Below are 23,435 nucleotides of genomic sequence, written 5' to 3'. Positions count from 1 at the left end.
TATGTATGCTCTACCAGTGCTTACCTCGACTGGTGCTTGGGTAGACACTTCTCTTTGACCTCGATGAATGGCCTTGTGTCATGTGGGAGTGGCCATCATCTTCAGCAAGCTGAACCCCTGTTCACAAAAATAACATGACGGCTCATACTCAAGTTGGGGATCAAGACACATCACCATAAATTGATGCCTGTCTTTCTCTGGGCCACTACATATGAAGTGGCCCATATCAATCCTTTGGATGTCTTCTTTTGCTGTTTCATTTCCTTACTATCATTCTTTAGCCCGTTCTGATCCAAATTTAAATTTATTCTCCTGATTATACCTACAAATTTGTACAAAGACCTCCGCATGTCCCTAAATTCAGCACATCCTTTTTAGTCTTCGCCTTTTCACAATCATCCCTTAAATCTTGACACCCTCTTTTGAACCAGCAACCATGATTTTCCTCCTACTCACTGACTCTTCTTTCTTCATGGCGGAACTCCTCCAGGGTTGAATGACTGACAATCATTCCCAGTACTGCTCTCTCCTCCCAGAGCCAGACCTGCAGAGCTGCCTGCCTACTAGGACTGGCGATAGCTGTCCTGTAGGAGTGTCCAATCTGGAGCTCAGATCCCATTCTAAATGTGTATTTAAAATCTCTACTGCCAGCACTCTAGAGAAAGTATCAACTCTTATGCCAGTTATCTCCCTGTCCCCCTACCCTGCACAATATATTCTTCACCCAGAGCCAGAGTGATTTCTTAAGAACACAAATCTCGTCATTGTCTCCTCTGCTTGAAATCTTTCGATGGCCTCTCATTACCCTTAAAAGTCCAACTATATTAACAAGGTGACAAAGTGCTCCTAAGACTGGAGAAACAGCTGCTTACCCAGTGATAACAGCTTCCTGTAGTTCTCCATGTTGTCCTGAATCGGGTTCTGAGGCTTCCTGTCCTCAGTAAGGTCCACAACGTCCTGGTATGACACTGCATCCTAAAACAGCAAACAAAGACCTCTCAATGGAGTCTGTTCCCACGGGCATCCAAAGAGAATGCTGGCAATATGGGAGCTACATATAAAGGCATGTAGAAAGTGTCACAGCATTTGGGGTTCTGAGTGATCCAAGCCAAGGTTTACTAGGGACCTACTTTGTACCTACCTTGGCGCTATACTCTGAGGAAGATCCAAAAGACGTATGACACATATTCCTTGCCCTCATGCAGCTTATAATTTGGTTGGAGAGAAAAGACTCATGAAACAATTAGAGAACAATAAACAATAAAGTGGGGTACAGATAATCAGTGTTCAACAAGTTTGGTGAAGAGACAGTTCATGGAGGACTGAGTAGTGAGCGAAGGTTTTGTAGAGGGCCTTGGGTGGGGCATCAGATAGTGGGTAAGATTCTGACACAGAGAGAGGAACTGGTGGGAAAGCTTTAACAGGCTAAATATCAACTACACTTGGCTTATGCAGGGAATAGAAAGAAAACATATTTTAGCTGACACCTGGTCAGGAAGTGTGATGTAAGCCTCCTTTCCAGACCGCCCTCCACATCCTACACACACCACCACTATACAATAGGGCAACACTGTGGGCTCTTATGGTGTGCAGGTCCAAATAACCCAAGTGTAAATAACTTTGAAGCTCTGAGTACCTTCATTCTTATAGCTGCCTTTTTTTTTGTTTTAATGGGTACTTTCCCCAAAATAATTTTTAAATTCCCTGCCTTACTCAGGAGAGTCTTCTGTGCATAATCTCACAGAACCTTTTCTCATTGCTGCACTGGGAGGGACATTACTGGTTTCGAAGAGTTGTGATCCTAAAGAGCATGGCACCCAGGCCTGAGGATGGTGTCATGGGAAGCCTGCAGGCCTGGGAGCCTGGTAAAACTAAAGGGGTAAAGGAGGACTGCGCCATTTATGAGCCACACAACCCTAAGACTGTTCTGAGCTTTAGGTTCATCTGTAAAATGAGAAGGGCATTAGCCCGCCTTGCCAAATTATGGGTGAGGACTTTCTGCAATGTGGTATGTTGTTTAAATGTTAAGAACACTTATGTAAATGTATTACTATTATAATAAGGTAAAGAAAATGTATACTACTATTACTCTTAAGTATTATATAGAGACATTAAGGTTTTCATAGTTCCATTGCCAAGAAGTGATATGGACCTTACAGCCACATGGAAATGTAACAAAGATAGTGTTTGCACAATGAGCTACATCTGCTAGTAAGAGAAACAGGCACCGGCCCTGGGACTTAGGAGGAAAGCCTCACTCATGCAACTGCCAACATCCAGAAATTCACCAGCCAAAAAGCACCATCCACACTAAGCAGAGCTTCACAAATGAAACTCTAGGACAGGGCTGAAAATTTCTAGGACAGCGATGAGCTACAAAAGTTGAGGAGGCACTGCAAAATTGGTACAATTGCTGCCCATATGGCAAAATCGCACCATTTCTGGTGCTCAGATGGCATGTTTCTGAAGACAGGAGTGCTGCCATGCTCAGGTGAGACCAGTGTTCCCGAGGTCTTAGCACTGGTTTACTGCGATGGAGGAAAGAGCAGACGCATTTGCAAGAGGGAGGAAACCAGAGCTCCTAACTTGGTGGCTGGCAGAGAGCAGATGAGGTCAAAAACTTGGGGGCTGGTGTTGGCAAAAGCAGAGGATAATTTCTCGTATATTGTTGTCTCCATTTACCTAACCTGAGAAAAATAAATGCCCATTAAATTTTGAACTATATTGTTCCTATGAAAGGAAAATGATGCTTTGATTTAAAACTGTCCATCTATTGCTAGTGGGTGGCTCTAAAGCAGCTGTTCACGTTGTATTTTAATCCCCAATGGCGTCTGAATATGCACAGGCCACATTCAAGTTCCACATGAAAAGATGCTATCCGTAAAACAGTGCTAGCACAATTTCATTTTCACATGACCTAGACATGAAACATTGAGAGATTTACACATAATGATAAAAGAAGATGAGAATTTTCTGTTTTGTGCGTGGCTATTTGTACCATTCTGAGTCAGTGGGAATCAGTGTTGCCCAGACTTTTGGACCACACAGATGTGGTGCCAACTCCTTAGTGGCAAAGAAGGCATTTAAAAAGCAAAGAACACAAAATCCAAGTACCAATCTATCATCTTCATTTTACTAGAGTAGTTTAACACCCTAAAATGATACTTGTGCTTCTCACTTCTCCACAGACCACTGAAAACCTGGTCACTAGCTCACAGAACTATGTTCAGAAAACACTCTACTGTCTTCACAGGTGGCAAATGCATGCCAGAGAAGCTTCTTTTTCAAAATTAAGTTTAAGACAATGTTCCTACAATTAATATTTTTGTGTGGATTCCTAAAATTTTGGTCAACTTTGTGTTTCCAAATAAGAAATCAAAGTTAGTGACAAACTAGGTGTGCTACCAAACCCTGGGAAGAGGACATAACCTACATTTGGGCTAGAGAACCCAAGTTATTCTGACCCCACCCACCTCCATGTCCCCTCCCTCATCAGTTACCACTAAGGCAGAAGCTCCACCCATATCCCTTCTGCACAACTATAGGTTCCTGTCACCTCCAGAGGAATCCAAAGCCCTCTATCCTGTGACCCTGCCTTAGAGTACAGAAACTATTATTAATACATCTCAGTGTAGTGGGTCAGAGCTAAGCTCCTTGCTCTGCTATGGAGACCAGTGATCAGCCCAACAACACTTCCAGGCCAGCTGGTCCTACGACCCTGGGTCATAGCCTAACCAGCATCTGTCAGTTCCTGCCTTGGAGCCTTTGCCTGAGCTCTCCCTAATGCCTGGAATCCCCTTGCCCCAAGGCTCCACCGGGCCAGTGGCTCCCCATCCTTCACAAGTCAAGTGTTCCTGCAAGACATTTAATTTCAAATCCAAATCAGGACCCTTTACCAATATCTTGCTAACCTTAAATTTTGCCTTAACAATACACTAAACAATCAATAGTAGCATGGCATATTTATATGCAGAACTAACTGCATGACTGGTGATGTCCTTTGTTCTAAGACAGAAAGCTTCCAAGACAGGGATCCTAACCATCTTAGTTACTGCCTTACTTTCCAGGGCCTGACTTGGGCAGGTGCTTCACTGTAAGAGACACAGGCTCAGTGCACTGGGATCTTCCTTCCTTTCAAAGTTCTGCCCAGGCTGTGACCCTCCTCCACACCGCATTGTGACAAACTAATTACCTTCTTCCTTAAGGGTCAGCTTGAATCCCACATCCTTTTCCCTTCAGCAATCACCCTAGCACACTGCCTCTTCACGACCACCAGATGCTCTATTAAACACTTGACATGTATGTATGAATCTCACTGCTCCTCACTAAAGTCCTGATGAGGCAATCAACACACCCATTTTACAGATGGTTCAGCTGAGTTAAGGAATTGGTCTGAGGTTGCACTGCTGGCAGGTGGCAGAGCCGAGCTCCAAAACCAGCTCCTCTCATGTCAGTTCCAGGGTCTCTGCTCTCTTTTGCTGTCTGCTCTGTGGACCTATGACTTTCTTGGCTCCCTGAGGGCCAAACACATCTCCAGAATCGCTGTGCTTCCTTGGCCTACTTGTGCATGACCAATCTACCAAGTGATACAAATGCTGAGTGGCAAAGAGTTCCTCTGACTACGTGGATGAATCAGAAAACAGGTGGCATTATCCCTACCCACTTGTCACCTCTGGGGACAGGCTTGGGCTCCTTAAAGGAATAACTGAGGCTCTCACTCGACACAGGTAGGATTTCAGGGGATCAATGTACACACCACCTTCTTGGGAAAGAAAGCATCTCTGGCATGACATGAAGATGGCCTTTCCAGAGAAAAAATGTGAACATACCTGGGATTGCGACTCATAATCCATCATACAGTCCCTACGTCTGTGCCCTCTCTCCATGGCAAAAGTTTTCTCCATCACAGGTAGGGAAAGATCCCGCTGAGGAAGTCCTGGGAGAGAAAGGCAGCATAAAGGGACCAAGCCTGGTCACCCCTGCCCATGAGCCAGGGAGGTCAGAGGGTGGGACTCACTGCTTCTGGGATTCCTGGCATATGGCCAGCGGTCTCGAAATTCCAGGTCTCTGCTCCTGCCCCTCCGGTCCCAGGCCCGCTCCCAGGCCCGCTCCCGGTCCCAGTCTTCCTCCCAGGCCCGCTCCCGGTCCCAGTCCCGGTGTCGGTCACGATCCCATTCCTGGTCCCAGTCCCGGTCCCGGTCCCGGTCTCCTGAGAAAGCCAAACGTTGGAGGCATTAACAAGGAGTTGTGATGCATATACTTGCCCTCCACATGCACACTCTCGGAGGGCAAATCCCAGGCTGAGGTCTCTGGATGCCCCAGTGCAATCTAGACCCTTCCCAGCACCCTGGACCTGGAGCAGTTTCAGGGGCTTTGCCCAGTGGTAGGCAGGGGGACCTGCTTCAGCCCCGCCTCCAACATTCCTGCTGGGTTCCCAGTTTCTACATGGTCAAGACCACACTTAGAAGAACAAACTGTACACCTTCCACGTCTGGCTCAGCCTGACCCATGTCAATGTGCAAGATGCCTTGACTACAACTCCCACCCAAAGTGATGCTTTAAAAAGTTCTCTGAAGAACCTTTAACAAATAAAATGGCTTTAGAGGCCAAGGGGCAATGGACTTCACCCCTCCTGGAGAGCCTGGACACAGCCTGAGAAAGCCCACTGTATAAGCGTCCAAGAGTCTCAAACATTTCTCTCAGCATTTAAAACAGTGTTTTGCTCCATATATTGTACTTACTTTGATATAAAGTCTCATTACGTCACTAAATTACTTGCCCCTCAGATCTCTGAGCAGAAAGGGCTGCCCCAGGGAAGGTGGCGATGGCCTCACTGAGCATCCCTACGAGCACACACGGCAGAGTTGGAGAAAACTGGGCTCAGGTCTGGGAATGCGCCCCAATGGGCGGCAGTGCAGCCTGCCTGGGTTACTCACTGCAGAAACAGGCAGAGCGTGGTGGTGGGGATGCCGCTCCCTCTCGGCTCATGCTGTCTTCGCTGTGGCCGTCACCACTGCTGTCTGAGAGGACAGCAGACATCGACTCAATGTTTTGGTACCTCGTACCCACTCGCAAGTTTCCCCAAATGCAAAAGTGGAGGTCGCCACCCCTAATGGAGCATACCTCCAGGAGAGGCTGCAGTGATCGGAGCCTCACGCGCCCCTGCCTCCTACCTGGGCTCTGTGGGGACATGGCTAAGACTGCTACCTCACCTCCAACAACCGTAGCTTTGGGGGCACCACACTCCTCAGTTTCACAAGAGGGAGCCGGGGCCACATGGAAGCACTCCAGTTCCTCAGGGGAAACTGGCAACATCACACTTGGCTGTCATAGCCTGGGGGCGTGGTGCCAGTGGCATCTTGTGGGTATAGAGGTCACGGTGCCACTAGACACCCCACAACAGGACAGCCCTCCCGTGAAGAGAACTATCTGGCCCAGGACACGAGCAGTGCCAAGGCTGAGAGGCCCAGGGGCTCACGGCCTCCTGATGGCCCCAACATCCTCTTGGTCTCACCTTCTGGCTCATACATCTCCTTGTAACTTTCCAGCAGAGTAACTAGCTTTTCACAGCTCTGTGGCTTTTTTGCTCGCACCCAAGGCTTGATCCTTTCGGGGAGGATGGTCAGGTACTGTTCAAGAACCAAGAGCTCGACGATCTCCTCCTTGGTGTGAGTCTCCGGCTGCAACCAATCGAGGCAGAGGTTTCGGAGTTTGATTAGGGTCTTCCGGGGCCCAACAAACTCCACGTAGAGGAAATTCCGAAACCTCTGATGAAAGAATTCAGAGTCAGCTGCACCTCCTCCTATGACGGCATCCGGCTCCTTAGTCAAGTCACTGTCTAGCTCATATAGATCTGGGGCCCACGACCTCTTGGGTTTGCTGGCAGACAAGTACTTTGGAGGCAGCATTTCTCTAAGTAAAATTTTCAGTGTTGGAACCGAACATGAGTCAACAGGAAAGATGCAGCAGCCTGTGACAGTCAGTACTCAGGGACCTGCAGATCGTAAGGAGATACACACATGTCCCAGAAGTCGAGGACTAGGCAGCAGTGTGCTGCTGCCTGACAAGGGGCATCTACAATGCTTTGTGCATCACATGGGGGAGAGACGCACAAGCCCCCCCATACACAGACACACAAAGGACACCAAGTGTGCCTTAGCACAGGCACTAAGGCATGACCTCTGGGCACCCCAGGACCTGTTTGAGGAGTCAGCTCTACTAACTGGTTTTGTGACCCTGGACAACTTACCCAATGTCCTAGAGTCTGTCCCCATATTGCAAATAAAGAACAGACACCCCCAACCCCCTTTGAGAAATGTGAAGGTGAAATAAGCTAATATACCTAAAAGGTATAACTATAGAAGCCCTGCACAGGGGAAATGATCAGGGTGCTAGCTGTTACTAAAACTGGGTGTCAACTGTTTTCTTAGCAAAAATGGACAGAAAAATTAGGGGATGGGGACCAACCCTGCCATTTCTGAGCGTTTCTTCCCTTAACACAATTGTAAAGGCAGCAGACGTGTGAAAGATGGAAAAACACATGAAAATGTCACAATTGTTCAGCTCCAGGTGGTGACAGGATGGCTAGTGCTCTTATTTTCACAGACAATTTGTGCCAATGCTGCTGCATAAAGTGTGGCTACTTCAAACAAAATTCAGTAAAATTAAAAATCCAGCTCCTCAGCCCCATTAGTCACATTTCACCAGACAGCACAGGACATCTCTATCATGGTGGCAAGTTCTGTTTGCTGTAGACTGTCTGTGTCTTCAGGTATGCATAGGATGATCCCTCATGAGGTAGTGCATGCCCTCCTAAAGAGCATCTGTCCCCAAACCCAGCTTCAGGCTCCTGCCACTTAGATCTTTCCTGAGACTCACTTTATTGGGTGTTCCAAGCGCTGATCACATCTTTTTAAATCCTTGAGTTAACTGGCTTGTCTCCCCATAGCAATCTGTCAACTCTATGATGGGACTGCGGATAGACATCTCCATCACTGTATCCCCTCACACCAGACACGAAGCCAGGTATCAACACTGATACTACATGCTGAATAACCTATGCAAACCCATTTAACAATTGGATTTAGACACAGGCCTGCATAAGCACAGCACAGGTCAGAGAGAGGGAACACCCTGGGTTAACCTCTAGGTCTATCTCCAAGAGTAGCCTCACCCACCTACTCTTCTACCAGTCCCTTCCCAGACAGGTATATGTCTGTGAAGCTCTCTTGACAATGGGGCCTTACCCTGGGGGGAAATTTAATGAGATTTTAGTGAATCCGTAGAAACCCTAAACAAACCTATGTTATCCACATAACCAGTGCAAATGTGATGAAATAGCCATCGGGCTTCTTCATGCTATTGCACACGCCTTCACCTTGCAAGTCTTGCTAAAGGTTTACTTTATCGCTAATGGACAAGCTTTCTACTTTGATGATCTTCCGTACCATTTATTTGCTTAGCTGCCATAATTTTTAATTTGCTGCTTCCTCCCTTTAAAAAAAAAAAACTTTTTAGGCTGAGTATAACAGCTGATTTTCAATCTTTTTTTCCTCATGAAACCATTAAGGCTATGTATTTCCCTTTAAACCATTTTAGCTGCAAATAAGTTCTATTATGTAGCCTTTTTATTGTTAGTCAGCCACAACTGGTGTTAAAGTAGGCAACATAAGGAAAACAATCCAGGTCTGGGTGGCGGAATTAACTTACCTGATAGTTTTGTACTTCTGTGGGGGCTGCCACTTCCTCCTTGCCTTCCCTGTCCTCCTTAGGGAGCAGAGGTGACTACAGGAGGGTGCTAGTTAATACCCTGCTGGACGGAAGAGTTCCACAGCAGGGGAAAGGGCAAGTGCCAGGGCTCTAGAGCACTGGTATGACATCTTGGATGAGAGCACAACCTTACCCAAGACCTAAGAGGGACTGCCCCTGACCAGAACATAGTCCTCAAAACCCAGTGCCCACGTGGGAGAGAGGGGAGGGCAGAGAGCTCAAGCCTGCCCTGTGGCATCCAGACTCAAGAGAAAACTCCAGTTCCCTCGGTGACACCAGCCCAACCTCTCAGAGACAACAGGACACCCTCGGGTACACACATCACCTGTTTGAGAACAGGACCGTTTCTGAAACTTCAGAACAGGCCGCTACCCACAGGAACAGAGTCAAAATGCCAGGGACCTGCAGATATGTTAAAGAAATAAACACACAGACAAATAAACATGAAAGAAATGTAAAAAGAGCATCAGAGAATTAATTCTCCAAATGGCTGTGAACTCAGATACCATTACAGGTGAGGCCTTTTCTATCATTTTCAAGGAAAAGTCAATTCCCATGTCATATAAACCAACCAGAAAAGAGAAACAACGCTTTCAGATTTTCTTTATGAAACCAGAATAATTCAAAAATCCAAGACAAAGATTAGTACTAACAAACCTCAGGCCAAACTCACTTATAAAAGCATAAGTAAAAGCCTTAACGCTATCACTATTGATCATTATTCTATAGAGTTCTACCCTGCTTCAACAAGGTAAGAAAAACAAATCTGAGGCACAGAAAAGATATAACTATCTTTAACTATTATTTTCTGATTAGACTGTCCACTTGGATACTGTGAATCATGGAAACAGACCTTGTAGTAATTTAATAAGAAAATCACTTGTAGCAGACTCAAGTATGTATTAACAATTTTTCTTAGATGTGAAGAATTCCATTTTCAGAATAAAAAAAGAATGGAAAAAGTAGCACCTATGTGACTAAAATGATAAATTATACTGCAATATAAAAGGCAGTAACTGAAGGCACATAAGATAACTATAGGAGACATATGGATCCAGTATATTGAAGCTCTAAATCCTCTCCCAAGTTAATCCATATTATCTCATGGAATTTCAAAAAATATTTATTTTGGAAAGCTGGACAATGGTTCTAAAATTGACCTGGAAGAATTCCATTGGGCTTGGTATTTTGAAAATTCATATGAAAAGGCCAACAAGCCATACACAAAATTTAAGAAATGTTTTAATATAATCTCGGGATAAGAAAAGTTCTTTTACAATAGGACTAAAGGCTGAAAGACGACAAAAAAATAACAAAGGATGGTCTTCTCTATACCATCGAGGCCACATAAGACAACAAGTCACTTATAACTTATGACAAAAAGACAGATTCATTTAAGAATCACAATACAAAGCTACCATACAGTTAAATATTTGAGTCTATGAAAGTGGCATTAAAAAATAGTAAGGGATATAGGAGTATTTCGATAAACAGTAATAGGAAAACTAGCCAATCTTCAACTGGGGGAAAGGTCACACATACATAAGAATGCTAAAACTAAAATCAAAATAAACAAACAAAATGAAAAGATTAATTTTTATTATCCAGGAGCAGGAAAGGGCTCTTCACACCTGACAATAAAATCAGAAAATACTGAGGACAGCTTTGGTTTTACACATATACTTCTCTATTACGTTAATTTTTCTAATAGGCATGTATTTGAAGCATAAAGAATGAATAGGTGAAAACTATGTATGAGAGCTGAAGGCTTAAAAAATTTGACAGGGAATCAATAGTTCTCTGAAGAAAACATAAATAGGCAATCCTGACTCAGGAAGCAGAGGAAAACTGAGGAAGTAAAGTTTCAAAGACCAAAGCATTATATCATGTTATAAAAACCTTCTGGGGCATAGAACAGAGATGGAGGACCTCATAATTCATTAGTAATACAACTATTTGAATGCTCCCAAGTATCCTGCCAGCTCCTATGGAACTCACTCACTCCTCAGGTTTAGGACTGCAGTAACCACGTGTGATCCGTTAAATATGCTCAAGATTTTACAACCAGGCCAACAAACAACCCTTGATCAGTAACAGCTTTAAAAAATGAAAATTTTTAACAGGAAAACCTTAGAAAAATGGGACTGTAACTATTCCTTGCCCACGATGGCACAGGAAATTCACCTGAGAGTAAAAAAGGGCCTCAGGAATAGACTCATCATAAAGGTAGATGACGTACATGTCTGCGTGAAAAAACTGGAATATTCACAGTTTGGCAATGTCAATTTTATGCAGAGCAACCTGGCTTTTATCAAAATTAAAAATGTACATATCCTGTCCTATAGATTCTACTTCTATGACTTTATCCTGGAGATAAGCAATGACATATGTTTAAGAATATATTCATTGAAGTAGCTGATAATGGACAACAGCTATTATTTGGAATAGAAAAAGCTCTTATACAGCAGTAAGATAAGTAGCCCAATGTTAAAATTAAGAACATTAATATAAGGTTCATAAAATTAGTAATGAACTAGTATTTACATCATAAATAAATGCCAAATTACATAAGAAATCAAAAAAAATGCAAAATATTAAAATGAAAACTTGTTTGCCCACCATTCAGACAAATAGTTCAAAAAATAAAAATCGGTGGTGAGAAGCTGGCTGGTTCAGATGTGAACCACATTTCTGGATGTCACTGTGACATAAGTTTAAAAAAAAAATTAAAAATCAGCAAGTCTCTACTTAAGTACAAAGATAATCAAGACAAAGTGTTAGAAACGAAAAGGCTAAAAAGTCAGCCACCCACCATGATTCAGTCCTTGTATATATACATCTAATTTCCAGTTTATAAAAGGGAAAAACCCTTTAGCACTAAAAAGCTATTGCAATAAACAATGGCAAGTAACAGGATTTTACACATGGAGCCATGGGAAGGGACAAGCATGTGTCAGAGAAGTATATGTCCTGTTAATGCATTGTTATATGACTGATGTCCTGACATGGGACAGAACAACCAAGAGTCATACTCATGAAAAGGAAACACTCATGGTGGTCAACAGTGTCCCACAGGGTTACTGATACCTACAAGATGAGGCTGGGGGCCCCTTGCCCCTAGCTCACCCTGTCTTCCATTTACAGTCTAAAGGGATACTGTGAGTGGGGCCATACACTGAGTTAGTACCTGCCAGGGCCCTTGTTCACCTCACCTGGGAAAGACCAGGTTCCCAGGTCAACACCTCCAGGACAGAGTCTCTGGCCAATCAAAAGCATAACTGCTCTACCCTCTCCATACACTTCCTCAGTCTGGCTTCGGCCTCCACCAGCAACAGCCACGCCCACCATGGAGGCAAATAGAGGACAGTGGTTTGGAGGCAGCTAAGAAAGCAGCAAAAAGGAGTCATGTAAAGGTTTGTTTGATCTGATCACAGGGAGTAGAGGTTGAGGACAAGCCTGTCCAGGGCCAGTCCATCAGTAAGCTTCCACATATCATCAGGAATGTGCTTGAAGATGCATGACTACAACAGACAAGAAATGCCTGGACCTCCATCTTTCTTATCCCTGTATTTCCACCTTTATGAGACTGACACATAGAAGGTGTTCGAGAAACTTTTTTGTACTTAGATGTAAAACGTTTAATAAATCCCATCTAGGTAAGTCTGCATAATAGCCTATGACCATGAAAGGCTATTCCAGTAACACAAGGATAACATTCTATTAGGGTAGGCTGTTACATACCATGGTTTAAAGGGGGAAGGGGACACATGGCACTGCCACATGTTATAAAACGTTGACAAACTTCAACAGTCTTTTCTTATAAACTCTTAGCAAAGAGGCTAGGAGACCATCTAAACACACACAAAAAAACTGATCTCAAATAAATGTAAGCGAACATAAGGTGTTGCACCTCGAGGAGGGGACAAAGAAAGGAGGCTGACCCTCCACCACGACTACCATTCAATGCTGTTCTGGCAGTCTTAGGTAATGCAATTGAAGAAAAAGAAATGAAAGGCCTAAGTTTGTGGGAAAAGCATTATTCTGACCTGAAAAACCTTATCAGTAAATACAGCAAAAAAAAAAAAAAAAAATTCTATTAATAGCAAAATAAATTCCCATAAATAAATTCAACAGTCTGCAACCCCACACAAAATTTTTTAAATGTATAGAAGAGTATAAAACAAGTTCTAAATAAATGAAAATGTTTTGGGACAAGAACGTGGAAATTGTCATCAATCTTTCCTTAAATACAAATGAAAATCTAATAAAAAGGCGGGAGCTTTGACAGACTGAGAATCCAGATCCTTTAAAAGAATAAATGTACAGAAATATCAAGACAATTTTGAGTAAGAAGGTAGGTGGGTGGCAGGGGTGAAGGGGTTGTCTGTAAAATGACTCAAACTTGAAAACAAAGAATTCTTTCCAACACAACCATATGAGTGCAAGGACATACACGAATGGAGCATAACACAGTCCTGAAACTGACTTATATTTAAGTATACACACACGTGGGAATTTAGTCGATAATACAGTTTTAAAATTAAGAACAGCATTAATTATTAAATACAAACTAGGTACTTTCTTAAAACTAAATGGTAAGTAGGTATTTCCGAGGAGGTTGGAGTAGGCCTTAGAGATCAGGGAACCAATAAAGCCAGTGCTGGAGTCTGGCCTCTTTCTCGAGAAATTCTGTATTTCAGCCATGGGTACTCTAGAAGCCTAAGGCCTCTAAAGCCAATGACAAACACTTTATTCTCACTAAAATAAATCAGTGCACTCAAAAATTTCACCAAACGAGGAATTAAAACATGAAATCTTTAATAGAACGTTATGTAACATTAAGTCATGTTTCCAAGAAATTTTGTAGCTTTATTTTCTGATCATAAACATACAAGGTAATACAAACAGACACTAAGGAATATTTAAAGACTGTAGGCCACACCCATTGGATCACATGTTATTATATTAAACCTTTGAAAATCTATATATACATACACTAACGTTTTGTTTTTACAAACATGAGACTATGCCAGGAGTTCTGCACATGTATGAGCCCAGTAATTTATGAGGAGTATCTTTCTATAAAAGCTCATACAGATTTACCTCATTCTTTCTAAAGGCCACAGAATATTCCATTCTATGGGTATACCAGTTTATGGAAAATGACTAATATAAAAAAAAAAGCTTGCATTAAATGAAAATATTAGTGTATGAAACTATACAGCACATGTGGGATTTTTAATTTAAGTATATCCATTTATAGATACACAGAAAACAATGTGAATGTTCACCCAATGGAATGTAAGGAAGTTTTTAGAAAACAAAGATATAAATGGAGATGTATTTATATGGAAGGTCTTGTACTGTTAAATAGCTACAAAGTAGTATGTATAAGCTCACATGTATACACACACACATCCATATAAATGGAGACTAAAAACATGATGAACACATCATATAAGGTCTCTGAACCTCCCCCGACCACCGTCTAACACCTTACATATTCGATCTTACAGCCTGAATTTGAAATGGTAATGGATTGGGGCCATGATCTCACTTACATTAAAAAAAAACATGTACACAGGTACTTAAACATATGGCAGTATGTACGAATTAAACTGGAAGAAAACTTCCATATAAACTTTTCTAAAGACTATTCGTAAAATGGGGAAAATCAGAATGAATGATCAATAAATGATTATTTCCATTTCTTTTTGAATTTCAATTTAGTGTTATTTTAAATTCACAATCAGAAAAAAATTTCAAAGATTTGGAAGTATGTTCAATTGCTGTTTGTTTTCCCTTTTACTTTCTGCTTATTATTGCTCATCAGTACCCCTATCCCCTGCAGTGTCCCCAAGACACACTTGCAGCTCACTGACCACTTCACCTGCCCCCTTGGCTACCCCGTAATGGTCCCAGGAGTCTTCCACTGGCTATCTTCAAGTCCCTCTGGGCCAGTGCACTGCTGATGGGGCTCCATACCCAGACCCTGACCTCACCGACAGCTGTCCCATTTGGTAGTTCAAACTGAATTCTGGCTGCGTGGCAAACCTATCACCTTCATTTCCTGACTTGTTAGTGGGCTCCCACATACCCCTAGTTACTAAAAGTTTCACATCTCTCTCTACTCTCTTTGGAGCAGAAATCCTAGCATGAGTTAAGTAGTCAAGGGCAAGATTTTTAAAAGTCTGAAGACATAGGTTGGGACACACAGGAAATAGGCACAACAGGTCCTAGGGGCCTAGATACGCCACCAATGCCAAGGGGAGGGAAGGAGAGAGGACAAATAATGGGAACCAGTAGTAAAGTGTCACCCTCCATACAGGCAGGTTTTCTAGCTGTTCTTCTACCACCAAGTATCTGTTCTTAAAGACACTGGACATCTAAGCATGAAATGTAAGCACTGCATGCAGTACCATGAATGAGCTACACTGTCTAAAACCACAGGACAGTGGTGCTGCCTGCTGGATAACGGTGCTGCCACTGTGGTTTACCTGGCAGTACTTCTATCATTTGGGTGTTTTATAGTACTTTACTATTATTTCATAAAAATGAGTAGAAAACAAAAGCATGGGTCTCGCAATCTAACTGAAAGAATTTGTCAGGCCTTCCTGGCACAACTGGGGGGGTCTTTGGCCTCAGTCAAAGGATCAATGAATGGCTCCAGTGTTCAACTGAACTGGGAAGAACTCAAAGAACATGAATCAGAGGCTGGAAATGTGGCTGGGCTGCCTGGAGACAAAGAAATTCCATGACCCCACTGTTTGCCCTCAGGCTGCCTACATCTATCTAGTCAGTTGCAAGAGAAGCTCCATGACACCTTCATCAACCTGTGTCTACCTACTCACTCTGGTCCCTCATCAAGTACTCCTGGACTCAGCCCCCTCACTTGTTCTACCTACCTTGTGAAAGGGGCTGGAATTGAGACCTTTAAAGTGAGGAACGGAGGGAGTTACTGTCTTCATTTCTCACAGACAGCATGCTGTGCAGCCTCTTCTCTCTCCTCATGCGTACCATTCTCCTGCCTCTCTCTGCAGACTGACATTCTCTACATCTGCATGCATGTTGAGGAAAATGCCAACCCAGCCCCGAGCTCCCTTACCTCTCAGGTTAGATACTTAACGCCAAAAAGATTCATCAGTCTGGGGCCTGTTCACCCAAACTCTCTGCGGCTACCAGTATAACTTGCAGCTCAACTGTCTAGGGCTGTGGTACTCGAACTGGAGGTGCCAAAAAGTAATCTTCGGTACCTATGAAAACTGTACCTGCCTCTCCAGGTGTGCCACACTGGCCACTATCTTCCACTCTGGTCTGCTGGGTGGCTCCTCTCAGATAATCTCCATATCACCCAAGGCTCACCTCTAGCATGTACACTTAGCATTTACTACAATCCAGCAAAACTCCTTATTGTTGTCCATTCTTGAGGACTTTCCCCCCAAATCCTGAAAAACGGAAGTTTAGTTTTATGATCAACCCCCATATGGTTCTACACAAAGAAGGCTACTTTACAGAGACAAAAAATACCTTCTGAGTCCATATAACATCTCTGACCAGACTTAGGTGTCAAAATTTGGCTGATAAGAATTTTTTTTTACAGGAAGGAGGGGATGACAAGGCAGGCCATAAAGCACTGCTCATCTAACCATCCAGAAGAAAGAGTGACTCTTATCAGACCCGACTTGAATGGAGATTGTGGGGTGGGGGCTATGGGCTGGGGCTTCTGCTATCGTGGTACCCCCAGCAAGAGCTTCACTGCAACCAGATGGTGGCACAAAGCTGCCTTACATGCCAGTGCTATCCAAGTTTGTCCTTATCTTCATGATTCCATACTCACCAGACCACCTGCATATACGGTTTTGTTTCCCATGTAGGTCTGCCTATAGGGAGAGAATTTGCTGATCATACCCTGCTATAGTGATCTCCTATCATAAACCAATAAACCAAAATTGAAAGACCAGTAATACCATATTTCGGTCATATTATTTTCCAAAATAAACTGATGTCAGCATGGCTCACACTAAGTCTTCTGAGCTTTATTAATATGGATGTGTCATTAGGCAAAACAAGGTTCCTGAGTTTCCACAAGCTTGAGCACCTGACACTGGATACCTGGAGCATTCACTGAGGCCACGAATAAACCAACCCATCCCCCAGGGCCCATGTGAGAAGGTATGTCAGCCCTTCCCCAGATGGTAACACCATCTGCATAGCCATAGCCACCTATCGTTGTAGTGAGCATGTTATGTTTCCTTACATTTCATTTGATAGGAATTCTCATTCTAAAGACATCAAGTCCAGGGATTATGCCACACACCTCTGAAGACCTGAAATCCAGCATGACTCTGTCCTGTCCCAGGCCAAGCACAGCAAAGCTTGCTGTTGGAATGAATAACTTTTGGCTATTCTGCTCTCTTCCCTGGGTAATAGCATGATTCATGAGTCTGATCTGAGTCAGCCAGCAGCCATGAACAAAGTGTGCAATCCCTGCTGAGTCTGTCTCCTTAATGTGGCTCCCAAATCCATCTGCTTCACTTATTCCCCTGCTGCAACCCTCATCTCTCACTTGAACCTGAGGTGGTCTCCCTGTACCCACTGTTTCTACCTTCCTCTTCTGAACCCTTCAATAAGATGATATTTTTAAAAACTGAAATCTGATTTTTCATAGTCAGAATTCCTCAATGGCTTTCCACTGCACTTCAGATCAAGCCCAAATACTTCCAATTGATTGCAAGGCCTTTCACAATACAGCCCCACCTTCTCCCACCATGCCACTCTAACTCTGTCCTTTCACTCTGCCCTAGGCATCCTGGACTTTTGGTTCCTTTCTCTGGATCCCTTAGGAAGGTTCCTGTCCCCTTTCCTTAAGATTACTCTTCCCATGACAGATTATCATCCACTATCCTTTGTGACTCAACTTTAATGTCCCTGACTTTCTCAGGGAGGCTCTATATGGACTCTGCCAGATTAAGTTAACTGCCTGCAGTGAGTGTTCTCTTTTAAAGGCAGGAGCCACACAATTATTTTTTCATTGTCTTTCATTACCTAAGAGACTATGAGCTTAAGGGGAACACTTCATTTCCTACTTGGCGCCATGTCTGATAGATGAATGAAGAATTGCTCATGCTTCTTTAATCACCCAATAACAGGGAAAGAGTAGGCCGGAAGAAGTAGCTGAATGTTGGGAAGAGTTAGGACACTGAGAAGGATGGCCTGAGGCCAGAATAATTTCTGGAGAACACATGATCAACCAGAAGAGTCTGTGCATTCTCAGAGAGCACAAACGGTGCTTGTGTGGCTACATGGAACACGTGCTCAGGACAAGTGTCAGGATGAGGAAGGATGTGCTCACTCCAAGGATGGGTGTGGCAGTGTGAAAAGAAAATTCAGCTCACCTGGAATAAGCCACCTAGTGTTTGGAGCTAGGCCCTCCTCCTCTTGCCAGTCGTCTCTGAGAAGGGTAGAAGTGCAAGGAAGCAGAGCTGGGGAAGGAAAACACAAGACACCAAATTTATTTTGCAATTCCTGGATACCTCAGGCTGGAATGATCCCACAACAGCTTTATCTTTATCTCCTATAGTAAATGACATAGGTCAAAGGAGACCAGGAAGAACTGCTTCCCCCACCCCTTTCCCAGAATGGAAGGGCAATGAATGGGCTGTGCATCCTGAGGTACATGTTGTACCTGGCTGTAATCACAATCTTTTCCCAATGAGGTTATGTCCATGGATGTGCAAGTCAATCTCTGGATGTCTTAGAACCTTTTCTAACAAGCAAAGCAAAATAGTAAAGACACTGATTGGATTAAATCAATTCAAGAACCCAATTCCCCACATATTAGCTATGTGGCAATGGCCATTCCTTTTAAGGAAAGGGACACGTTACAAGTTAAAAATTGGAGGAAAAAAATGGCTAAGAGAATACTATTATTTACTGCTAATTACATGCCACATACTGATCTTCGCACCTTACTTTTATTGTCTGTTAATCCTCACCACAGTGCTATTTTCTGGCTCTCACTTCAAAGAAAAACAGAGGTTCAGAGAACTCAATCTCAGAGCTCATGGCAGACTAGTATAGATCAACCTTAAGTCATTTTGAAAAAACAGTACATCAGTTGATGTTTCTCATGGAGGCCTTGTGGAATAATGACATAGGCATCCCTTATGAAAGTGAGTTGAAACTCTAGTTCTGCCATTTAATAGCCAGTGATGCAGAGCCAGAAATTTAACTCTGCTAAAAATTTAAGTAACATGAAGGGGCTAGCTTACATTAGGATCTTAATGCTGTTATTACTAAGTAATGATATCATTAATCTTATGTAATATTTTAGAGGATATCAACACGTTCCCAATAGATTAACACTATATACTTTAAGTCCCACTGTGTGGCAGAGCATGCATTCAACCTGAGGCCTCCGTGGTAACGGTTCTGGTTTAAGTTAAAGCTGTCACTGTCAATATATAATTAGGTTTCTCCCACCACCTACTTGGGGAAAGAAGAATCCAGTGTCACTTTCCCTATTTAAAAAACAGAGAGATCTGATTGATTAATGATTTAAAGAGTCTTGGTGTAGCTAGGACTAGAAGCTCTTCCCTTTACCCCAATGTCACCCCTTGCCCATCGCCCTCTACTGGCAGTCCAATGGAAGGTGCAGCAACAGCGTCAAAAGCAGCTCTGCCCATAAGTGGCCCCTCCCCCAACTCTCCCAGGAGGTGGCCCCACCCCATTTAGCTCTCCCACAGCCCGCCCCTCCAGGGCTTGAGAAGCCCAACTCCAAACCTCGCCCCTACGGCCTAGGAAGTGCCCTCCTTTGGACATCTACCACGCCACATGCCCATCATGACCATTTACTGAATTCTCCACTCCACCGGCTTCATGCCTTCCCCTTTGCACAAACTCCCACTGCACTTGGAACCTCCAAACCCCAACTTATATGCACAGCCCGCCGCCTCCGTTCTCTCACTAAAGATCCTGCCCTTCCCAAATCTATTAAAATTCCTAAATTCTGAACCCGTTTTTCTACTAGTTGACCCTCAGAACTGTGCAGCTGAACTTTGTCTCCACATTTCCCAACACTTGGCTTTGGCACCTCAGGAAACAGGCCACCGACCACCACGTCGCGTGGCCACCGGGAGATGGCGTCATTGCAGCAAACGCACCAGGCTTGCCAAATAGGCGCCTGCGTAGTAGCCAACACAGACGGCAGAAGCGGGCTCTGTACCCAGTCCTTCAGGACACCGAAGCCCCTCAGCCCACCCCTGAAAGCCCCACTTCACTCAATGGCGCCTGCTCAGTAAGCCTTGGCAGTGACCTCCAGGCCGCCCCCTATAGCTCTGCCTTATTAAAGACGGCGCCTGCGCAGTAAGCCTCTGCGGCCACCTACCCACCAACAACAAATGCAAAGCCGAGCTGAACACCGGTATTCAGCCCCAGTCACTCAGGTCAAAGTAGTCTCTTCTCTGGGCCCACCCTTGCAGTCAGCCCCACGGTTATTCATGAGGATGCATGCCCATGCAGTAAGCCTCGGATGCCATCTGTTGGCCAATGCAGTGAAGTGGGCAGGGCTCCGCAGCTTCTCCCTAGGGCACGCCCCTCCAGCTCCACTAGCATTCATCACGGTGCCCTTGCAATAAGTTTCACCTGGCACCTGTCAGCCAATACAGAGCTAGAGCGGGCAGGGCATCTGCAGCACCTCGTCAGTCACTCGGGACAAGACAGCCCCTTCCCTGGGCCTGCCCCCTGCAGCTCCACTGTCATTTAAGATGGCGCCTATGCAGTTAAGCCTCAGCTGCCATCTGCTGGCCAACAAACGCAGCACTAGATGGGCTAGAGTCTGCACTCCTCCTCAGCCAGTCAAGCAAAACACGTCAGCCTCTCCCTCAGGCCTGCCCCCCATGCTCCACCATCATTCAAAATGGTGTCTGCACTGTAAGTTTCGGTGGCCATCCATCGGCCAACACAATGCTAGAGCGGGGAGGGGTATGCAAACCCTATCAGTCACTCAGGACACGCGGCCCTCCCTTGGGCCCACTCCCTGCATCCAGTCCTGCAGTTATTCAAGACGGTACCCGCACAGTCTCGCCTGCCACCTGCTGGCCAATGTAGCGGTAAGGTGGGCGGGGCTCTGCAGCCCCAACCCCAGGCCCGCTCCTGCAGACCCTCCATCATTCATGATGGCCCCTGCACAGTAAGCCTCGGCTGCCACCTATTGACCAACATACATAGTTGCAGAGTAAGAAGGACTGCAGGGCTGCCCAAGGACGGCCCCACCCCTCAGCCCCTCACTTAAACAATGCATCTTGGCTATTCCCCCCACCCCTAGCTCTCCCCCCAGTCAAAAGATAGAGCCAGACACGTCTTCAAGTGAAAACAGCCCTGGGACGACAACAGGGGAAAGGGGTGAGCCTAGGCAAGGAGAAACAGCAGGTACACTGACAGCATGTAGCTATGTCCCTCAGGACAAATAATTCCACAACGGCATCAGCTACAGCAAATGCCAAGCATAGTGCCTGGTGTCACCACAAGATGCCACAGAACTGGCCAATAAATCAGGCTGCTAACCGTGATCCAATCTCAGAAGTCAGAGTTTTGACCCATGCCAGTCAGGGTGGTACCGACGCGGGAAGCCTCTGCGGGTTAACGCATGCCCAGCAAAAAAGGTGTGAGGACAACAGGACCCCACAACCTCAATCACTGCAATGAACACCAGGCCACCGCGGAGACTACAGACCTTGGCCCCGCCCCCTGCAGTCACCTAACCAAGACCACGCCTGCGTGGCAAACCTCAGCCAATCCCATCAAAGATGGCAGAGATAGGCGGGGTTCACCAGGCTCATCATAGGCCAGGGATAAGCCTCTGCCCCGCCTCAATCCGCAGTCAACCAATGAGGACAGTGCCTACGACAGCAATCCTTAGCTGCCCATATCAAAGATGGCGCGAGATTACACGTGCCCCGAACCCACCCATCACGGACAGAGAAAACACTCAGGCACAACAGCCCTTGGCCCCGCCCCCAACAGCCCATAGTCCCTCCCACCGCCACTGCAGCAAATCAAGCCCCACCCCCAAAATCGGCAGGAATGCATGGTGCCCCAAGGATCAGGGGCCCTGTGGGATAGCGGTAGTGCTCTGCAGCACCCCCGACTCAGCAGACGAGAGCAGGGTGCCCCAAAACCGAGACCGCACTTCCCATGCTCGCTAGGAGCGGGCCGCTTCTTCAACACCCCACCCAGGCGAGCTCAAAGTGACAAGAGTCCGCGGCGCTGCCGCTGTCCCATATCCGTCCCCCACCTCCACCCTAGCAAGATGGCGCGGCAGCCCCCGACTCCACGACCAATTCCGGCCGCGCAAAATGGCGCTATTGCGGCAAGCGCGGCAGCCAGCCTTGTGAGGACCCCCGCCAGGTGATGTTGGCCGCCAGCCTGCCTGGGCTGCTGGAGGGGGGGGGGATTCCACACCTGCGGCATGTGACCGACACGCCCCACCAGACACAGAGGTGCACGGGCGAACAACCCGACTCACCTCACCACACCGCGCTGCGCCCGACGGCTCAACCGAGGCGCAGCCCGTGCATGGCTTAGCGTGCCTACACAGCCCCCCACGCCTGGAGACGCCACCAGCCCAGAGTGGACATGTCTGCTGCTCTTCTCCGTCTTCGTCCTCTGCAGCTCCCGGGCTTCTGCAGGGAGCCCCTGCCCGCGACTCCTTGTGAGGTTCTCCGCAGAGGTGTGGCTCCAGCACAGGCCAATCAGCGGCCGCACTACCAACCCTGGGCCCCCTCGCCACACTTCCAGGCCCTGCCAATCAGGCTGCAGTTGCCGTGGCGACGGCTTGGCGCCCAGGCTGGAGGTTGACGTCACCTGAGCCCACGCGAGGGGCCCCGAGAGGGGTCTAGAAAAAGGTGGAGGGGTTGCAACCCCCAAACAAAGAAAAAGGAGTAATACGGAGAAATGTCCACTGACGGCTCCCAAAAGTAAAACTGCGTAAGAAAAAATATACATATATGTCTAAGAAATGAAAATCTGATGGACAAAAACATATATGTTGAAGTCTAAAGACAAACAACAAAGTGTGAGAAGAGACTTTTCTGCCTGGGACAAACGAAAGACACGGGGCTTGCTTGTTAATAAACGAAAAGTTCTTGGAAATCAGTAAGATTAAAGACCAAACCAAGCCAGAAAAATAGGCAAAAGGGGAGGAAAGTGGCAAGCCACGGGAAAATACAAATGGCTGACAGACCTATGGGTGAAAAATGCCGACCCGATTCTTAAACACTAAACCGAAATCCGGACAAGTGCGGTTCATGGGACGTTCTCCACAAAAAAAAATCACAAGGCAATGAATGCCTTGTAGGACAGAGCAAGAGACTGTCAGATAACACCAGGAAATTCTATTCACTTGTGACAAAGATGAGGTAGAGCTGTCGGGGACTAATAAGGATTCACGACTCAACAGTTAGTGAAATACACAAGTTGATGAAGTTTTTAGAAATAAACTGGTAAGTGTTTTTGTTTGTTTGTTAAGGATGAACACCTGTGCAGGTAAAACTTCTGGAAAAGTATACAAGAAATTGTTAACTGATTACCTCTAGGGAAAAGGGATTGGGGAGAGGAAGAAGGAGGGATTTTTCCCTCCTCCAATCTGTAGTGTTTGAATGTCCCTG

The 23,435-nt window shown here is 45.4% G+C and overlaps 1 protein-coding gene across 5 annotated transcripts in view; it reads right to left on the bottom strand.

Annotated features, from left to right (window-relative positions):
* LOC107502308 (paternally-expressed gene 3 protein) overlaps positions 1-22,449 on the bottom strand; it is a 50,996-nt gene extending 28,547 nt beyond the window's left edge. Inside the window, exons 1-9 of one of the 5 annotated variants that reach the window (XM_036232251.1) lie at positions 22,295-22,449; positions 18,165-18,251; positions 9,095-9,171; positions 6,515-6,994; positions 5,937-6,020; positions 5,018-5,209; positions 4,830-4,936; positions 873-975; positions 25-117 (exon numbers count right to left, since the gene is read on the bottom strand). In XM_036232251.1, the coding sequence (XP_036088144.1) occupies positions 25-117; positions 873-975; positions 4,830-4,936; positions 5,018-5,209; positions 5,937-6,020; positions 6,515-6,908 (973 nt within the window). In that variant the 5' untranslated portion in view covers positions 6,909-6,994; positions 9,095-9,171; positions 18,165-18,251; positions 22,295-22,449. Of the gene's footprint in view, positions 1-24; positions 118-872; positions 976-4,829; positions 4,937-5,017; positions 5,210-5,936; positions 6,021-6,514; positions 6,995-9,094; positions 9,172-18,164; positions 18,252-22,294 lie in introns of those variants that run through there. The other 4 variants (XM_016129379.2, XM_016129381.2, XM_016129384.2 and 1 more) reach the window with 4 other exon arrangements.
* Between the last annotated feature and the right edge of the window lie 986 nt (positions 22,450-23,435).

The sequence above is a fragment of the Rousettus aegyptiacus genome, unplaced genomic scaffold, assembly GCF_014176215.1.
Source record: "Rousettus aegyptiacus isolate mRouAeg1 unplaced genomic scaffold, mRouAeg1.p scaffold_m13_p_14, whole genome shotgun sequence".
In the NCBI taxonomy this organism is placed as follows: domain Eukaryota; kingdom Metazoa; phylum Chordata; class Mammalia; order Chiroptera; family Pteropodidae; genus Rousettus; species Rousettus aegyptiacus.
Note: the sequence above shows the minus strand (reverse complement) of the source record. Positions and strands in the feature narration are given on the sequence as shown.